Genomic DNA, 14,715 nt, shown 5'->3' with positions numbered 1-14,715 from the left:
AAATCTAGAGGATGAGAATTAAACTGACAATAGTAACTATCACTATGGGCAGTGAGATGTCAGGGATCGCTAAAGAGGACTTAAGTTTCATCTGTATATTGACTTTCTTTTTAAATAAAGAAAATGTACATGTGCATTACATATAATTAAAAATAAAGACACTTAGGGAAAAAAAGAGGCCTGTAGCCATTAGGTCTTATCAGAAGGCAGAGTTGAAAAGGACGGTTCCTGCTGAGTACGGGCATCTTTGTTTCTTCTTTGTAGGAAAAAAAGGGCTGCTGCTGCTGCTGCTAAGTCACTTCAGTCGTGTCCGACTCTGTGTGACCCCATAGACGGAAGCCCACCAGGCTCCCCCTTCCCTGGGATTCTCCAGGCAAGAACACTGGAGTGGGTTGCCATTTCCTTCTCCTGTCTCAGTATCCTTTCTGCTGCTACTTTTAATAGACAAGGCATTAAATTCCCCACTCTCTGTCTCTAAGCATCTGCCTTTCTTTCTATTGGCTCTAAATCTGGGGTCAAAACTCAATAGAAAAGGAAGGAAAGAACAAATCTAAAGAGGTTAAGTCATCATTTGGTTACATCTGAAGCTCAAGGGCAGGCTGTATTTGCAAAGACTGCCATAGCAGTCTCTCCTCCCACGTGCTCTGTATACCAGTGTGACTCTGACACTCCTCCCATTGGGGGTGAGGGCAGCCATATTCCTTCCTCTTGAATTCTGAAGGCCAAGTGACCACAGAAGTGACCTTATGTGACTTCTAAGACCTGGTTCTTACAGCATCTTGGGGGTGCTCATTCCTGGGCCCCAGCACCACCTCACCTAGGGGAAGCCCAAGTGGCCGGGAGGACTACCCGGCTGAGGTCTCCGCTGACGGCAAGTACCAATCTGCCAGCCATGAGAGTAACTCATTGGATCCTCCAGCCTCTCCTGGAGCCATCCTGGCTGATGTTGCATGGAGCAGAGATGAGCTGTCCCTGCTGGGCCAGGCTAGATTGCATGAGCGAAATGACCGTTGTCATCAGCCACTGAGTCCTGGATTGTGTTGATTTTTTACAAGGAAACAGACAATGAGAAAGGTTTCCCTAACAAATGGAGCCCTGGGCAGCTGAGGGATGTCAGCAGCCACTCCTGTGAGACAGGCTAGCAACTACCTGATACAGGGAGCTTTAGATGACATGGTTAGGAGCTGGCAGGGTGGACACAGAGGGAACATCTACATCAGAGACAGGCAGGTCAGGTGACCTCTGAGCCTCCTCCCACAGTGAGATTCCACATTGAACGTCCTGAGCTGAGCGCTTAAGCACCTCCTAGCACCATCTTTTCTTAAAAGGGAAGATCATTTTCTCCAACGAGATTTTACCTTTCAGAAAGCTGCCGGATCTGTGGAATGCCCATATATTTGTGGAAGTGCTCCAGAACATTCATTACGCCCTGAAGAAGATTAGCAACTTCTCCGTACTGCCTTCGCCTGGTCATGGCTCTGCAAGGAAAAAGGAAGTTGAGGGTTCTAGAAAAACACTACAGACACAAGATACAGATATGGACCAACCTAGTCTGGGCTCTAAAGTAGATAGCAACTCAACTTATAATAATAAGCATTCCTGAGCACTGAATATATATAGTCCTATGCACTGGGGGAGGGAAAAAAAATAGCACCAAGTTCAAATCCATAAAGGGGCATGAGTAAGTCAGGGAGAGTGACAAGGACATTTAAGAAGTACCAAGTAGGATGAATGCAGCTCTAAACAGAAGTCCAAGTTGTGTGCTCTGGGAGGTACAAGACTGTGTGAGTGATGAAGTCTCACTGGGTTGGGGGAGGGGAATCTGGGAAGACTATGAATTTGGAATTTGGGTTGGGTATTACAGAATAGCTGGCTTTTGACAGAGAACAGGGGCAAGGATGTTATTACTTGATGGTTATGGCATTTAAGCAAACCAAACACACCTTTCCAGGATACAACAAAGAGCATTTATGTGCACTTACACACTAACTCAAATCTGTAGATTTTAAGCCAAGATTAAGCAACTCTGTGAATGTTTAGGTATGTTTAGTTTCTCTACTGCTACGGTTAATGAAGCTTAAGTAAAAGGATGCTGATAAAATCAACAGTTACAGCAAGGAAGGAACAAACTATCAGATCTAAAGTTTTCATTAGGGTTGGGTTTTTTAATTAAATGTATAATTTATGACTTCCCTTATGAAGCACTTAAACAGACTGGATTCAAGCCAAGGAGTTATATGGCTCCCGCTGCCTGGTCTGCTGGTTTGGCGGAAAGCACTGAGCTCCAGGAGAAAGGGATGAGGACGCTGCTCTTCAGTCACTAGCCAGGGATCGCTGAAACCCATGCGACATCAGGGAGAGACCTGGAAGGGCCTGAACCCTACTCACCAGACCTTGGATACTGTGTCTATATTCCTAGGAAGGTGCTCTTTCTCTGCCTACCCGTGAGATTATGCTGAGGTTGGGACCAGGGGAATTCTTAGCCTGGGAGAGATCACAGCAGCAAACAGGAAGATCAGAATCTTGCTGGTAAAGGAGGCCTTTAGGCGCTGCTTCCTTGTGGTCAGTAACCAGCTCCTCCTCTCAATACCACTACTCACGTTCTCATGTACCATTACCATTCTCTACAGATGCCTTGCAAGTCAAATGGGAAGCTTCAGTCTTTGAACAAGTGGGTTGAAAAAAAGTAAAGTGGGCTGAGTGATCAATCAAGGATCTGTTTCCATTAGGCACCTTCAGTGCCAGGGAAACTCAGCCCAAGACCAGTAGGAAAACTTGCCGAGGCAGAGGTTGGGGTATGTGACTACACAGCCCTATGTCTCCTGTCAACCTCCAAGGTAGAGATCTATCACACGGAAATGACCCATATGCTTGTAGTCATTCTCCACAAGCGTTCCAGGTCCCCTTTAGTCACCTCAAAGTCTCAGGTGTTTGTTAGACGTTAAGCACCTGAGGGCACAAAACAAAAGTGGTGGCTCAACGTCTAAGACCAATTTGCAGGAAGCAAGGCCCTCCCGGCTGAGGGGAAATAAACCCGCGGTGCCGCTTCCTCTGTGGCTCACTCATTCCCCGTGGGCCCGGGACAGACGGCCTACGCGCTTACTCGAGGGAATCCACGCCACCCGCCAGCATGTGCAGGTGGTTCAGCGTTGTGATCGAGGTGGTCAGGTGGCGTTTGGCATGGTCTAACTGCTTAATGTCGCGGGTGATTTCCTTCACCTAAATAGTGCAAAACCACAGGAGGAAAAGGAGAATGGTTAAGATGGATGTCAACCCGTCTGGAAGTGGCCTCACAAGAAAATAATGCAAACAAAATAAGGACAAACACACCTCGAGTTAGCCCTTGGAGAAAACACAGGTGTTTTCCCAATGCAGACCCAAAATAATTTCCAATCAGCCCGTTTACATTTAATTTGGCATTTCTTCAGCAGACTTTACCCGGGGCTACAAAATCCTCAGTTGTAAGAATGAAATGAACTTTATTCTTCACCCCAAATGGTGTGATCCTAATAGTAACTGAGTGTGGAGCACACGGGGTCCAGGAGCCGAGGGCAGTGGATCTCCTCCTGAACAAGGTCAGGAACATACACTGCCACAGGACATTACCTTCTGGCAACGGGGCGACTAGGTTTGGTACAAAACGGATAGTGTGAGTCGGCTAATTCTATCGAGATGTTCTTTATTCATGGAACTAGGGTTCACTGTCCAGTCTCCACAAAGAAAAATTTCTTCTCAAATCTCAAGAAGACTAAAATGTAACCCCTGCAAAATAAGCTTAACATAGTATCATAAGAGGAGTCTTCAGGCAGACAGAAGGCAATTGAAGTAAAATGCCAACAGTGCTGATGGTGGTGGTGGTGTTGGGGGGGAGTCCAAGAGAAGGAAACACTGTGGCTGGGAACGTTGGTACTGGGTTGGCCAAAAAGTTTATTCGCTTTTTCATAAGACTGTCTAGAAAAATCCGAATGAAATTTTTGGCCAACATAATGTATTTCAGTCACTAGAGAACTACATTCAGTAGTGAGATGGGGACAATTTTCCAACTGTATTAACCTCTAGGCGGACTTTTCCACTAAATTGTCCGAGTCCATGCTGACCAAGAAATTTTCTGAAGAGCAATTTGGTTTCCCAGGTTCTTTGACATCTGGAGGAAAGGACAGCAGGCACAAACATTCTCCCATTAAAGACAGATCTCCCATTAAAAGTGAAAAAGCCCAGGGAGTTACGATCATGCAACCTGATTTTTTAGTTTGATCAACCTCAGTGAAGCTATAAAGTAAAGATTCATGACCTGAATAGCTCAGTTCCACACTCACAATCCTGCAAGGCTGACTGGATCTTACCAGGAAAAGGTCTCTTTCCAGGGACTTGCCCTATCAAGTCTGCTCTCTACATGACCCTCAGGTTACCAAAATGTCTCTATTTCTATTGCAGGCCCTGGGGGGTAAAAAATCTATCATGTGTTTACTAAATGAGTAAGTTCGGGGGGGGAAAGAAGATCAAGAATAGATAGGATATAGGAGTGTGGCCCTATAACTGGATCACTCCCTTCCAACACTGAAATAAATCATCATTTTCCTTCCCACCAAAAAAAAAAAAAAAAAATCCCTGCCTGGGTTCCTTAGCCCCACTGCAAGCGTCAGGGGTCTTTAACTACTATGTTAAAAGTCAGCCTCATCTGTGACTCTTCTCACCTGTGTCACTAATTAGTCATTAAATCCTGAACATTCTTGCTTTGCCTCATCTCAAGAATCCGTCCCATTCCGCTCCTCAGCAGGCGCTCACTGCTCCCAGCAGAGCAGGATCCTAAGTGCTCAATGAATCCCCACCACTGCATGACACACGCATGACTATCACCTCCACTTCACAGTGAGGAAACAGAGGTACTGAAAATATCAATAACTTGTTTGAGGCCCACAGGGAGTCAGGAAAGAGGGTGGATCTGAAGGCAGATGGTCTCATGTCAGAGGCTGTGCTGCTCACTAATGATATCAAACTGACCCCCGCCACCATGTCCACCACTGAAGCCAGGCCTGCCCCGCCCATGTTGCACATCCGGCCCAACCCTGCCAAATGGGCACCGACGAGAAGTGCAGGATCCTTGGGAGTGTGACCTCAGGTCTGTTCCTGAGTGGATTATAATAAGATGTAGGGAGAGAAGTTTGTGAGGGTTTAGGAGTCTGTGTTGGAGAAGGCAATGGCAACCCACTCCAGTACTCTTGCCTGGAAACTCCCATGGACGGAGGAGCCTGGTGGGCTGCAGTCCATGGGGTTGCTAACAATCGGACATGACTGAGCGACATCACTTTCACTTTTCACTTTCATGAATTGGGGAAGGAAATGGCAACCCACTCCAGTATTCCTGCCTGGAGAATCCCAGGGACGGTGGAGCCTGGTGGGCTGCCGTCTATGGGGTCGCACAGAGTCGGACATGACTGAAGCGACTTAGCAGCAGCAGCAGCAGGAGTCTGTGTGACCAAAATGAGTAGGAGGGAGAAAATGACAGTAATGATGACTTTCATTCATTAAGCAACTAACACCAGCCCAGTACTATGCTCTGTGCTCCTCTGACAAATTCCTTTAGAGGTGGTTATTCTTCCTATTTAGAGCGGAAAAAACAGGTAGGCCCCTCAGTCGGCAGATGAACACATCCCTGGAAGGCACCACTGGTAGAGGGAGACCTTAAACCCCTCAGGGCGTCTCACCAGCGGGATGCAGCCCACCCCCCAGATCCAGGTCCAGTTTTCAAGTGGTATTACATGTCGTACATCTGAACTGAGAAATGGGTGATACAAACAAATGTTAGAGAGAGAAATCCAAAATGACTAGGAAACTATTTTGGGGAAGAAGAAAAGAACTTTCCCTACTTAAAGAGAGGGCTGCAGATGCCGGGCAGCGGGGAGGGTGAGTCACTAGGTGTCTCGTGGCTCCTCCTGAATGGGTGTGGCGTGTCCTCTCAGGGCTGGAGTTGGAGACACTGGGTGTGGTTGGTGGCAAGGGGGAAGAACAGGTCTATTAATCAGTACACGACTGGATGACAAGTCAACCTCCTCTGCTGGTACAAAAATGTCAGGAGGAAACCTCAACTCACCATTTGCTCTGATTTTTCTGCTTTGTCTTTGATATCTTTGATTTTTCCAAAGAGCTGCTGTATCGCTTTCTGGGCCTCTTCAAGTGCCTAGAAAGAGAGGAATAAATGAAGCACAAAGCAGCACTAGTCCCTACACCATGATCAAGTGCAGTCTCAGAAGGAAATGCCTAAAGCTCTCTTGCTTCATCGCGCTTGTGTCGACGATTTCACCTGAGTCCTGCGCAGCAGAGACAAAGGGGGTCCAGCATTTGGATACAGGCAGATAAACATTCAGGGTTCTTGCCAAGTTGAATTATAAAGTTTTAATTTAAAAACTAAACTATTTCCCTCTATCTCAGTGAACACGACACATACTGATGACAACAAATGAACAGGGATGCACATCTGTGTGTGCACATGTGCACACGCACGCGGCAACCTTCAAAAGCCTGCAGAGACAAAGAGGTGGCTCTAAGCTGAGGGCAGGAGATGCTCCAGATTTTGGAAGTTCCAGAAAATGGAGCCTTCAAAAAAAAGAAAAAAAATCACAGCTGTGCATGGGGACTCCAGAACTGTGGCCAACCTTAAAGACACTCCTAGGTACCCCACTTAGAAATAAGAGAAGTTACAAAGGGACACAGAAAACTAATGGTGAACCAAATATTTCCACTGAAATAAAGCCCAACGAAGATGACACCCATGAAAAGCATCACAACCCACAGCTGCAACTGTGCGAGTCTGGGAAGGAACATCTCTGAAGTGGAGAAGGTGCTCCGTTGCACACTAGAACACACATCCTGGTGAGGGAGGCAGCGGCCTGAAGAACTCAAGCTTTATTTCATCGAACGCAGTTCACTTATTTCGGATTTAAGAGTGGCCTGTCTTAATGGGGCCTCCTGAGCCCTTTAAAAATGTAATCAGTCTGTGTGTGGCCATCTGTGCCTGCACAGGACAAACGGCCAGCCTCCCAGAGAACACCCTGACAGAGGACAGAGGACAGCAGAGCTGTGATGCAGGAAGGAAGACAAAAGCCCCGACAGGTCTGAACCTTCGCCTTCAGCAGAAGCCAGAGGAAGAGCTGCCTCGGGACTACAAACTGACACATCTTCCTTTCTGCTGACAAACATCCTCAAAAAGCAAACTTAAGGCAGCTTCCTGGGCAGGTAATTCCTCCCTGCCTGGAAGGAGGGACTGTGTCTCCCCATCCTTCCCTGGCTTCCGGGAGGCTGCTTGTTCTGATGCTGGGCCTACTCCCTCTTGCTGGAATATCTCACCTAGTGTGGCTCAGCCCTGATAGAGGTCTCTTCTGACCTTCTTCCACCTCTGGGATCGGCAGGGGTTTCAGGCTGGGGTCGAGGAATGCTGAACTGCTGCCTGAGACTGTGTCTCAGCTTCCTTTGACCGTTCGTTGCCAAGACTGAGGTGATGCTATTTGAATAAACAGCTGCTCAGACCACCTCCCGGGGCAGGCAGAGTGTGCATCTGTCCTGCTGGATCGCTGAACTTGTATCTACCAAGGCTGGGGAGCAAAGGAGCTTTTATACTGGTCACGTCTGCCGTCTGGACTAAGGTATTTTAATCATCAGACGGTTTAATCTCAGAACAACAATTGGCATTGGTATCTGTAATTTGGGAAATGTTACCTGAAGAGGAGTAATCAGTCCAAATGGGTGATGCAATGGAACTGGGTCCCCCTGAGCAGCCCCTCAACCCCATTCCCTCCTGAAAGGATGCCTCAATCAGCAACTGTGTCCTCTCTGCTTCCCACCATCCTGCCTTCCTCACTCCCAGATTCAGCACCCCCAAAACAGTTGTGGAGCAGTGAGAGATCCTGCCACGTTCCAGCCAGAAGGCAGGTGTCTGAGGCCTCCCTGTGCTGTCACATACCAGCTGGATAACCTCTCTAGGGATCAGTTTCCTCATCTGCAAAGTGGTGACAATGCAATCTATTTCCAGTGTTGTTGGGAGGATTCAATGACATAATAGGTGTAAAAAACTGCACAGATGCTAACTAGGTCTATTTCCAGGGCTTATGACCAGCCTGGGCAAATGTATGTTTGCACCTACGGATAGATAGATACATAAACACATACATACATACTATTCTTCCCTCTCACTCACCACCTCTAGGCCTGCCCACTGTCGGACACTTCCTATCCTCAGCCACGGCCCCAGTGAATCCATGCCCATCTACTGCACCTCCCCACCCCTCCCAGGAATTCTCTTCTTTATTTCTAACATTTACTTCCTCAAAACCAGGATACAAGATCCTGCTGAGCACTGCTGACTGCCATACTGACCAACATTAGAGTTCCTAAGATGATGACAAACCAAAAGCAAGTTCTAACAAAATTAAAATGTGAAAAAGTAATAAAGGATCTGTTTTTGTGCCAGTGCCATACTGTTTTGATTGCTGTTGCTTTGTAGGATAGTCTGAAGTCACAGAGCCTGATTCCTTCAACTTCATCTTTCTTTCTCAAGATTGCTTTGGCTATTCGGGTCTTTTGTGTTTCCATATGAGAAAATTCATGTAGATTAGGACAGAAGACTGCCACCAAAATGAACAGCAGGGACGTCTGATGACCTTGACAGGAACGGTTTCAGTGGAGTCAAGGAACAGAAGTGGACACTGGTGTGACAAAGTGGAGGCAGTGTGCATGAAAAGCAGGGACCAGCAAATGACACCTCAAGGCAAAATCTAGTCTGCCACACCTGTTTCTGTAAACAGTGTTGGCTTGAATCATACTAATCCCTTTCATTTAGGTTTTACCTGTTAAAGCTGATCGCTGAAGAACTGATGCTTTTGAACTGTGGTGCTGAAGAAGACTCTTGAGAGTCCCTTGGACTGCAAGGAAATCCAACCAGTCCATTCTAAAGGAGATCAATCCTGGGTGTTCATTGGAAGGACTTATGCTAAAGCTGAAACTCCAATACTTTGGCCACTCCAATACTTTTCCAGTTGACTCACTGGAAAAGAGTCTGATGCTAGGAGGGATTGGGGGTAGGAGGACTCGGGGACGACAGAGAATGAGATGGCTGGATGGCATCACCGACTCGATGGACATGAGTTTGAGTGAACTCCGGGAGCTGGTGATGGACAGGGAGGCCTGGCGTGCTGTGGTTCATGGGGTCACAAAGAGTCGGACACGACTGAGCGACTCAACTGAACTGAAATGAACTGAACTTGTACCACACAATAGCATGGATGGGTTTTTGCAGAGACCAGATGATATATAAAATCTAAAACATTTACTACCTGGTCCTTAACAGAAAAGGCTTGCTGACTCCTGGTTTAACTATTTTTTTCATAAAGCTTTTGATATGAGAAGATAAGACAGAAAACGAGAAGAGGAGAAATTGATAGGGGAGTAGATGGGAGGGTGGGTAATGGGATAATCACAGAAGAGAAGGACTGTCTGAGTATAATTACCAATAGATCCTTCTCACTCTCCAAAGTGACTCTGGTAACAAAGCATCACCTCAACTAAGGGCTTCTCTGGTGGTTCAGAGGGTAAAGAATCTTCCTGCAATGGAGGAGACCTGGGTTCGATCCCTGGGTTGGGAAAATCCCCTGGAGAAGAGAATAGCTACCCACTCCAGTATTCTTGCCTGGAGAATCCCATGGACAGATAGGCCTGACAGGCTATAGTCCATGGGGTTGCAAAGAGTCGGACACGACTGAGCAAATAACCTTCACTACTTTCACCTCTACTACAGCATCTAACCAAAGCTGGAGCAGAGTTAGAACTTGACAAATATTTGCCAACAGATTATAAACGCCATGGGGTACTTCTCAGAAGAGCAGCAGTGCTGAGTTACTGCTCTGGATGAGCACAGCCCTCCCTAACTCCAGGCACCACTGTACGCAGTGGTTCAAAACTACAGCAACCCACCTTCTGTAACTGTTACCTATTTGGCTAATGTAAAGTCTAAGGCCCCCAATGCTGCCAGAAGTGAGTAAATTCTCAACCTACTGGACCTTCTAAAAAATGTTTGGCCGTTGTGTGAGAAAGCACTGCAGAGGCCCCTGTTGGCAAGTTCCCATCAAAAAAGAGTCACTTTTTGTGGCACAGCATCCAATTGCACAGAACTGTGCATCCAATTCTGTGATCTTGTTGGTCACGTCATGGTCTAAGGATGCACTGATGGGATTAAAGCCAAAGTGTTCTCCACCCAAACCCCCTAAGACACATGACATTCAGTGAAAGGAAAGGCAAGAAGGGCCATATCCTATGCCTCGATCTCAGGTCTGAAGAAGTTTCCACAGTCCTTTCTCAGAGAAAGGGTTTCTGTCTCTACATCTCTCTTCTTCTCCATCTGGCATCGTACCAGAACTGTCTCTGCTTAAGGTACTGCTTTTTCAGCGAAGAAGTAAGACTCACACCATCTTACATTTCACAGTCTTAAAGAAAGATAAACTGTCTGCCAGATTTTTTTTTTTTCAGGCTGGAATACTTTTGCTTGTTATAACAATGTACTGAAGTTGAGGAAATTTAATATAATTCATTTTCCAGAGTCCAAAAGTTTCTTCTGAAGTATTCGCTCCATCAAGCAAGTCCATTCTTAACACCTACCCTAATATTTTATATCTAAAAATCAGTCACCCTGGAGGAGGAGTGTTTTGTAGTTGGAAATATCCTAGGACCTACAGAAGGTCAAGACTTTACTTTTAAATGACCCTAAAATGCTTTTATACCTAGCTAATGAGAAAACGTGCTGAAAGAATGATTCTGGCATTGCCCCTAGACACTCGTTAAAATAAAATGTGGCTACTTTTCCATTCCAGGCTGTATGTGGATTAAAAACAGAACTAATTACCCGAAAATGTCTGCTTTCAATCCACGCTTAGCGGAGTTTCCGAATTGAGCACTGGAGCGTGGCTGCAGCCTGCATCCGAGGATGCTATTAGGAAGCAGTGACTGTGGCCATCCTCTTTACCGACTGAGATTCTCCAAATGGGAGGTTCAAGGCGACCCACTGAACTGGCCTAGAAGACTCAGCAGAATCAATTACACTTTTTCTGTATTTTTGGGCATTATGGACTGTAACCATTATTCTTAGTTTTCCTTGCCTCCTGAAGTAGATGCTGAATGGTCTACCTAAGCCGCACTAGGTCATGTGCATGGAAGATAAGCAGTGTGGAACCTGGCACAGACCTCACTGATTTCTTCTTTTTTCACCTCTTTCCCACCCCACCCCCCGGAACTGCTGTCTGCCACCTGTGTAGACAGCGAGGATCTGAGCCAATGAAAATGCCTAGAGAAATTAACCTCCCCTCTGGCTCCGAGATGCATCTAATTTCACTCTCTGAGAGAATTACACTGCCTTTATCCTGTAGTCCATGGGCAGCCTTTCAGAGATTGAAAACTGAGATCCCATTTGCTGCCACCACAGGAAGGAGGAAGAGGCTGCTCATTTTCAGAACTGATGTGGCTTTAAGTTCTCTGAAAGAAGAGTAAGGGGCTAAGGTGACTGGAAAGAAAATGATATCTTCCCACTTACTCTGCTATCATTTCTGTTGTTCAACTTTACGTCTGTCAGTTCCCCTCCGACTGTTTGGAAAGGCCACGCACAGTATTAGTAAAAGGCAGGGGGTTCCTGAACCAGCAAACAGGGATTCAAATGCCAGTCTTGCCACTTACTGCGTGATTTCTGTCCAGCCACTCAACCTCAGCATCTAAGAGGCACAGACTCATCATCCCTAGAACAGGGACAATAGTCCCAACCCAAAGACTTGTCAGGAAGGAAAACAGGGCTTAGCAGTGAACACCTTGGGTACTGTTTACTCAGGACATTGCCTTCCTCCTGGGAGTTTTCCTCTATGTTCTAACAGAGTTGGCTGTCCCAGAGGCAGACCAGGCCCAAGCTGGGCCACTTGGAACTTTTCTGTGATTTTTCAGAATGAATTGGGAAACAAAGCTCATCTCTCTCTGGTGAAGGCAGCCCCAGGATGTGAAATTAGGGTAGATGGTAGCTGGTCTCCAGGTAGAGACAATGAAGCTGATACCTGGAGAGACCGACCCAGAAAGATCCAGGGCTGTATTCCAGGGCCACCTTCTGTTGCTTGAGAAGCCTGGCAGCAACACTATTCAGAGGTTACTCAAAACGACACAGTTAGCCTTCCAGGGACTTCCCTGGTAGTCCAGTGGCTAAGACTCCACAATCCTCGTGCAGGGGCCCTGGGTTTGACCCCTGGTCAGGGAAGTAGGTCCCACACGCCACAACGAAGACCAGGAGCCAGCCAAATAAATAAACAGAGCCTTCCAAGTGATCCTCTCACCTAAGCCAGTTTGAACTGGACTTTGTCTTTTGTCACCCAGAGAATCCTGACGGAAGACTCAGTTCATCAATGGGGCTCACTAATGGTAATTATTATTATTCTCTGGTTTCCCAGATGGAGTGTGACATTTCAGATGAGACTATCCCTCTAAGAACAAAGGCTGATGACGCATATTTTAGAGCTTTGCAAGCAGGCTGGTTAAGTCCAACATCTGCAGGGCATACAGAAGGGCAGCTCAAGGATCTGTGGATGGTCTCGCCAAATCATGCTGCAAATGAGCCATTCTCCAGGGTTAGAAAACTTCAATCTCTTGCTCACCCGGTCAAAAAAAAGTGAGTGCCTACTGCCTATACTAAAGCTAGATACTGAGAAAAAAAGATTGCTAGATGGGGGAACGAATCTTTAAAGAGTTTGTGAGGGATACATAAGAAATATCAATAGAAATAACTAGAAGATGAAACCAATAGAAAGAGGTATGAATGCCAGAATTATCTGGAAAGCAAGGGATTCCATGAAAACATTGCAAAGGGCGACCATATCTGATAAGGCCTAAACAGGGGGACCCTGGGCATCCACTAAAGGCAGACATTGAGCGGTGAGTATCCTCAATTTATGGAATGGCTCTTCTTTTGACACTGTTGGCTGGCCTGGCACCACTGAGAGCTGTTGCTATGGAAACAAAGCATCCCAAGCTGAAGGAGAGGTGCTTTAAAAAAGTCTCAGCAATAATAACAATGCAGCCTGTGCCTCAAGATCACGCCAAACAGGAGCAGAGGCTCCAGGAATCTCACTGCCATGGATGGCTCCATGTGCACAACATCCTCTGAGGCCTGGAATACACCAGGTACCTTCCAGGTCTGGCAGCCCTGGTCAAATGCCAGATGGGCACCCTTCAGAGGCAAAGCACTGGAGGCTAACACAAATTCTTCCACAGCCCATTCAGAAACCCTGGGTATAAAGGGGCTTGATTTAAAGCACAGATTTCTTTCCAAGTTTGGGAACCAAAAGAATGTAAAGGGCAAAAGGAGTAATTTTCACCTTATTTGTTAAAAGGCTCTGTTCCACCTAAGTTACTTTAATTTATGATTTCTGCAAACCACATCCCCAAAGATGTGAGTCAAAGAGTTCATTTTTATTGTGCTTAGGAAACAAGCCAGAAGTTAAAGTCCTAAGATGGGGCTGGGACACAAACTCAGCAGTACCCAAACAAGACTAAACATTTACATTTTACAGTTCTGCATATATCTGTTATCACCTGTAACTTAAAATCTGTTTGCCCTGAAACAGCAGGGTGTGGGGAACATACTCAAGCACAGCTTCCTTTGATGAAATGTAACCCCTGCGGATGAGCACATTTAACGCAGCAACTCCAAATGCAGCTAGAGAAGGAAAAGTTCAAACGAGTCTCAGCTGCTTTTGCTGAATAAAAGGTACAGAAATCCTATACTTTAGAAGATGGGGCACATTTAAAGGAACAATCCACTCAGGTTTAACAAAGGACTACTTCCTGCTAGGACTTCCCAGTTGCTAAATTAAATTCAAATCCTCCATAGTTTACCATCACATCCAATTGTAATCACTGAATAACAAATGCTCATTTATACTATTGGTCTTCATTCAGGGTTGGCTTCTGGATGTTCCTTCAGCTGACTTTTTTATACCTCCCTTCTTCCCAGGTGGCTCAGATGGTAAAGAATCTGCCTGCAACGCAGGAGTCCCAGGTTCAATCCCTGGGTTGGGAAGATCTCCAGAGAAAGGCATGGCAACCCATTCCAGTATTCTTGCCTGGAGAACCCCAAGGACAGAGAAGCCTGGTGGGCTATAGTCCATAGGGTTGCAAAGAATCAGACAAGACTTAACAACTAACACTTCCACACTTTCTGTACCAAAGCGCTTTAGGCTACGCTCCCCTCCTACCACCAGCACCGCAGGTTTCATCTGGAAGACTGTCTCCTCCTGTTCCACTTCCCTCAGGATTGGATCCCCTGTGCCCAGGACCACAGGTGAGCAGTCAATACTCAGTTCTCCCTTCCTGCCTGCCTGGAGCTCTTCTCTTAGTCCAGCTTCTTCATGCTGAGAGGGGCCCAGATGGTTAATGAGGCCACAGTCATGGTCACTGTTTGGACTCCCCTCTGAACTAGTTAACTTTTCAGGTTCCATAGTGGAGAAAAAATGGTTCCCGAATCTGTTTTTAAAATTTGTCACTGTTTAAAAAATGAGAATGTGGTACACACCAGTATGTGTATACTGATCCAGAAGATCTGGACCCTGGGACTTCCCTGATGGTCCAGTGGTTAAGAACCCACTGTCCAATGCAAGGGATATGGGTTCTTTCTCTGGCTGGGGAACTAACACCCCACATGCT

At 46.4% G+C, this 14,715-nt stretch overlaps 1 protein-coding gene across 1 annotated transcript in view; it reads right to left on the bottom strand.

The window, feature by feature from the left end:
- VPS53 (VPS53 subunit of GARP complex) overlaps nucleotides 1–14,715 on the bottom strand; it is a 132,807-nt gene that overhangs the window by 96,221 nt on the left and 21,871 nt on the right. The window contains exons 5-7 of the mRNA XM_055402900.2: nucleotides 6,092–6,178; nucleotides 3,104–3,219; nucleotides 1,359–1,478 (exon numbers count right to left, since the gene is read on the bottom strand). Of these exons, the coding sequence (XP_055258875.2) occupies nucleotides 1,359–1,478; nucleotides 3,104–3,219; nucleotides 6,092–6,178 (323 nt within the window). The remainder of the gene's footprint in view (nucleotides 1–1,358; nucleotides 1,479–3,103; nucleotides 3,220–6,091; nucleotides 6,179–14,715) is intronic.

Source organism: Moschus berezovskii, chromosome 20 (assembly GCF_049115385.1).
Source record: "Moschus berezovskii isolate FMDL1 chromosome 20, NW_MosBer_1.0, whole genome shotgun sequence".
Classification (NCBI taxonomy): Eukaryota; Metazoa; Chordata; class Mammalia; order Artiodactyla; family Moschidae; genus Moschus; species Moschus berezovskii.
This window is presented reverse-complemented; position numbering and strand designations above follow the sequence as displayed.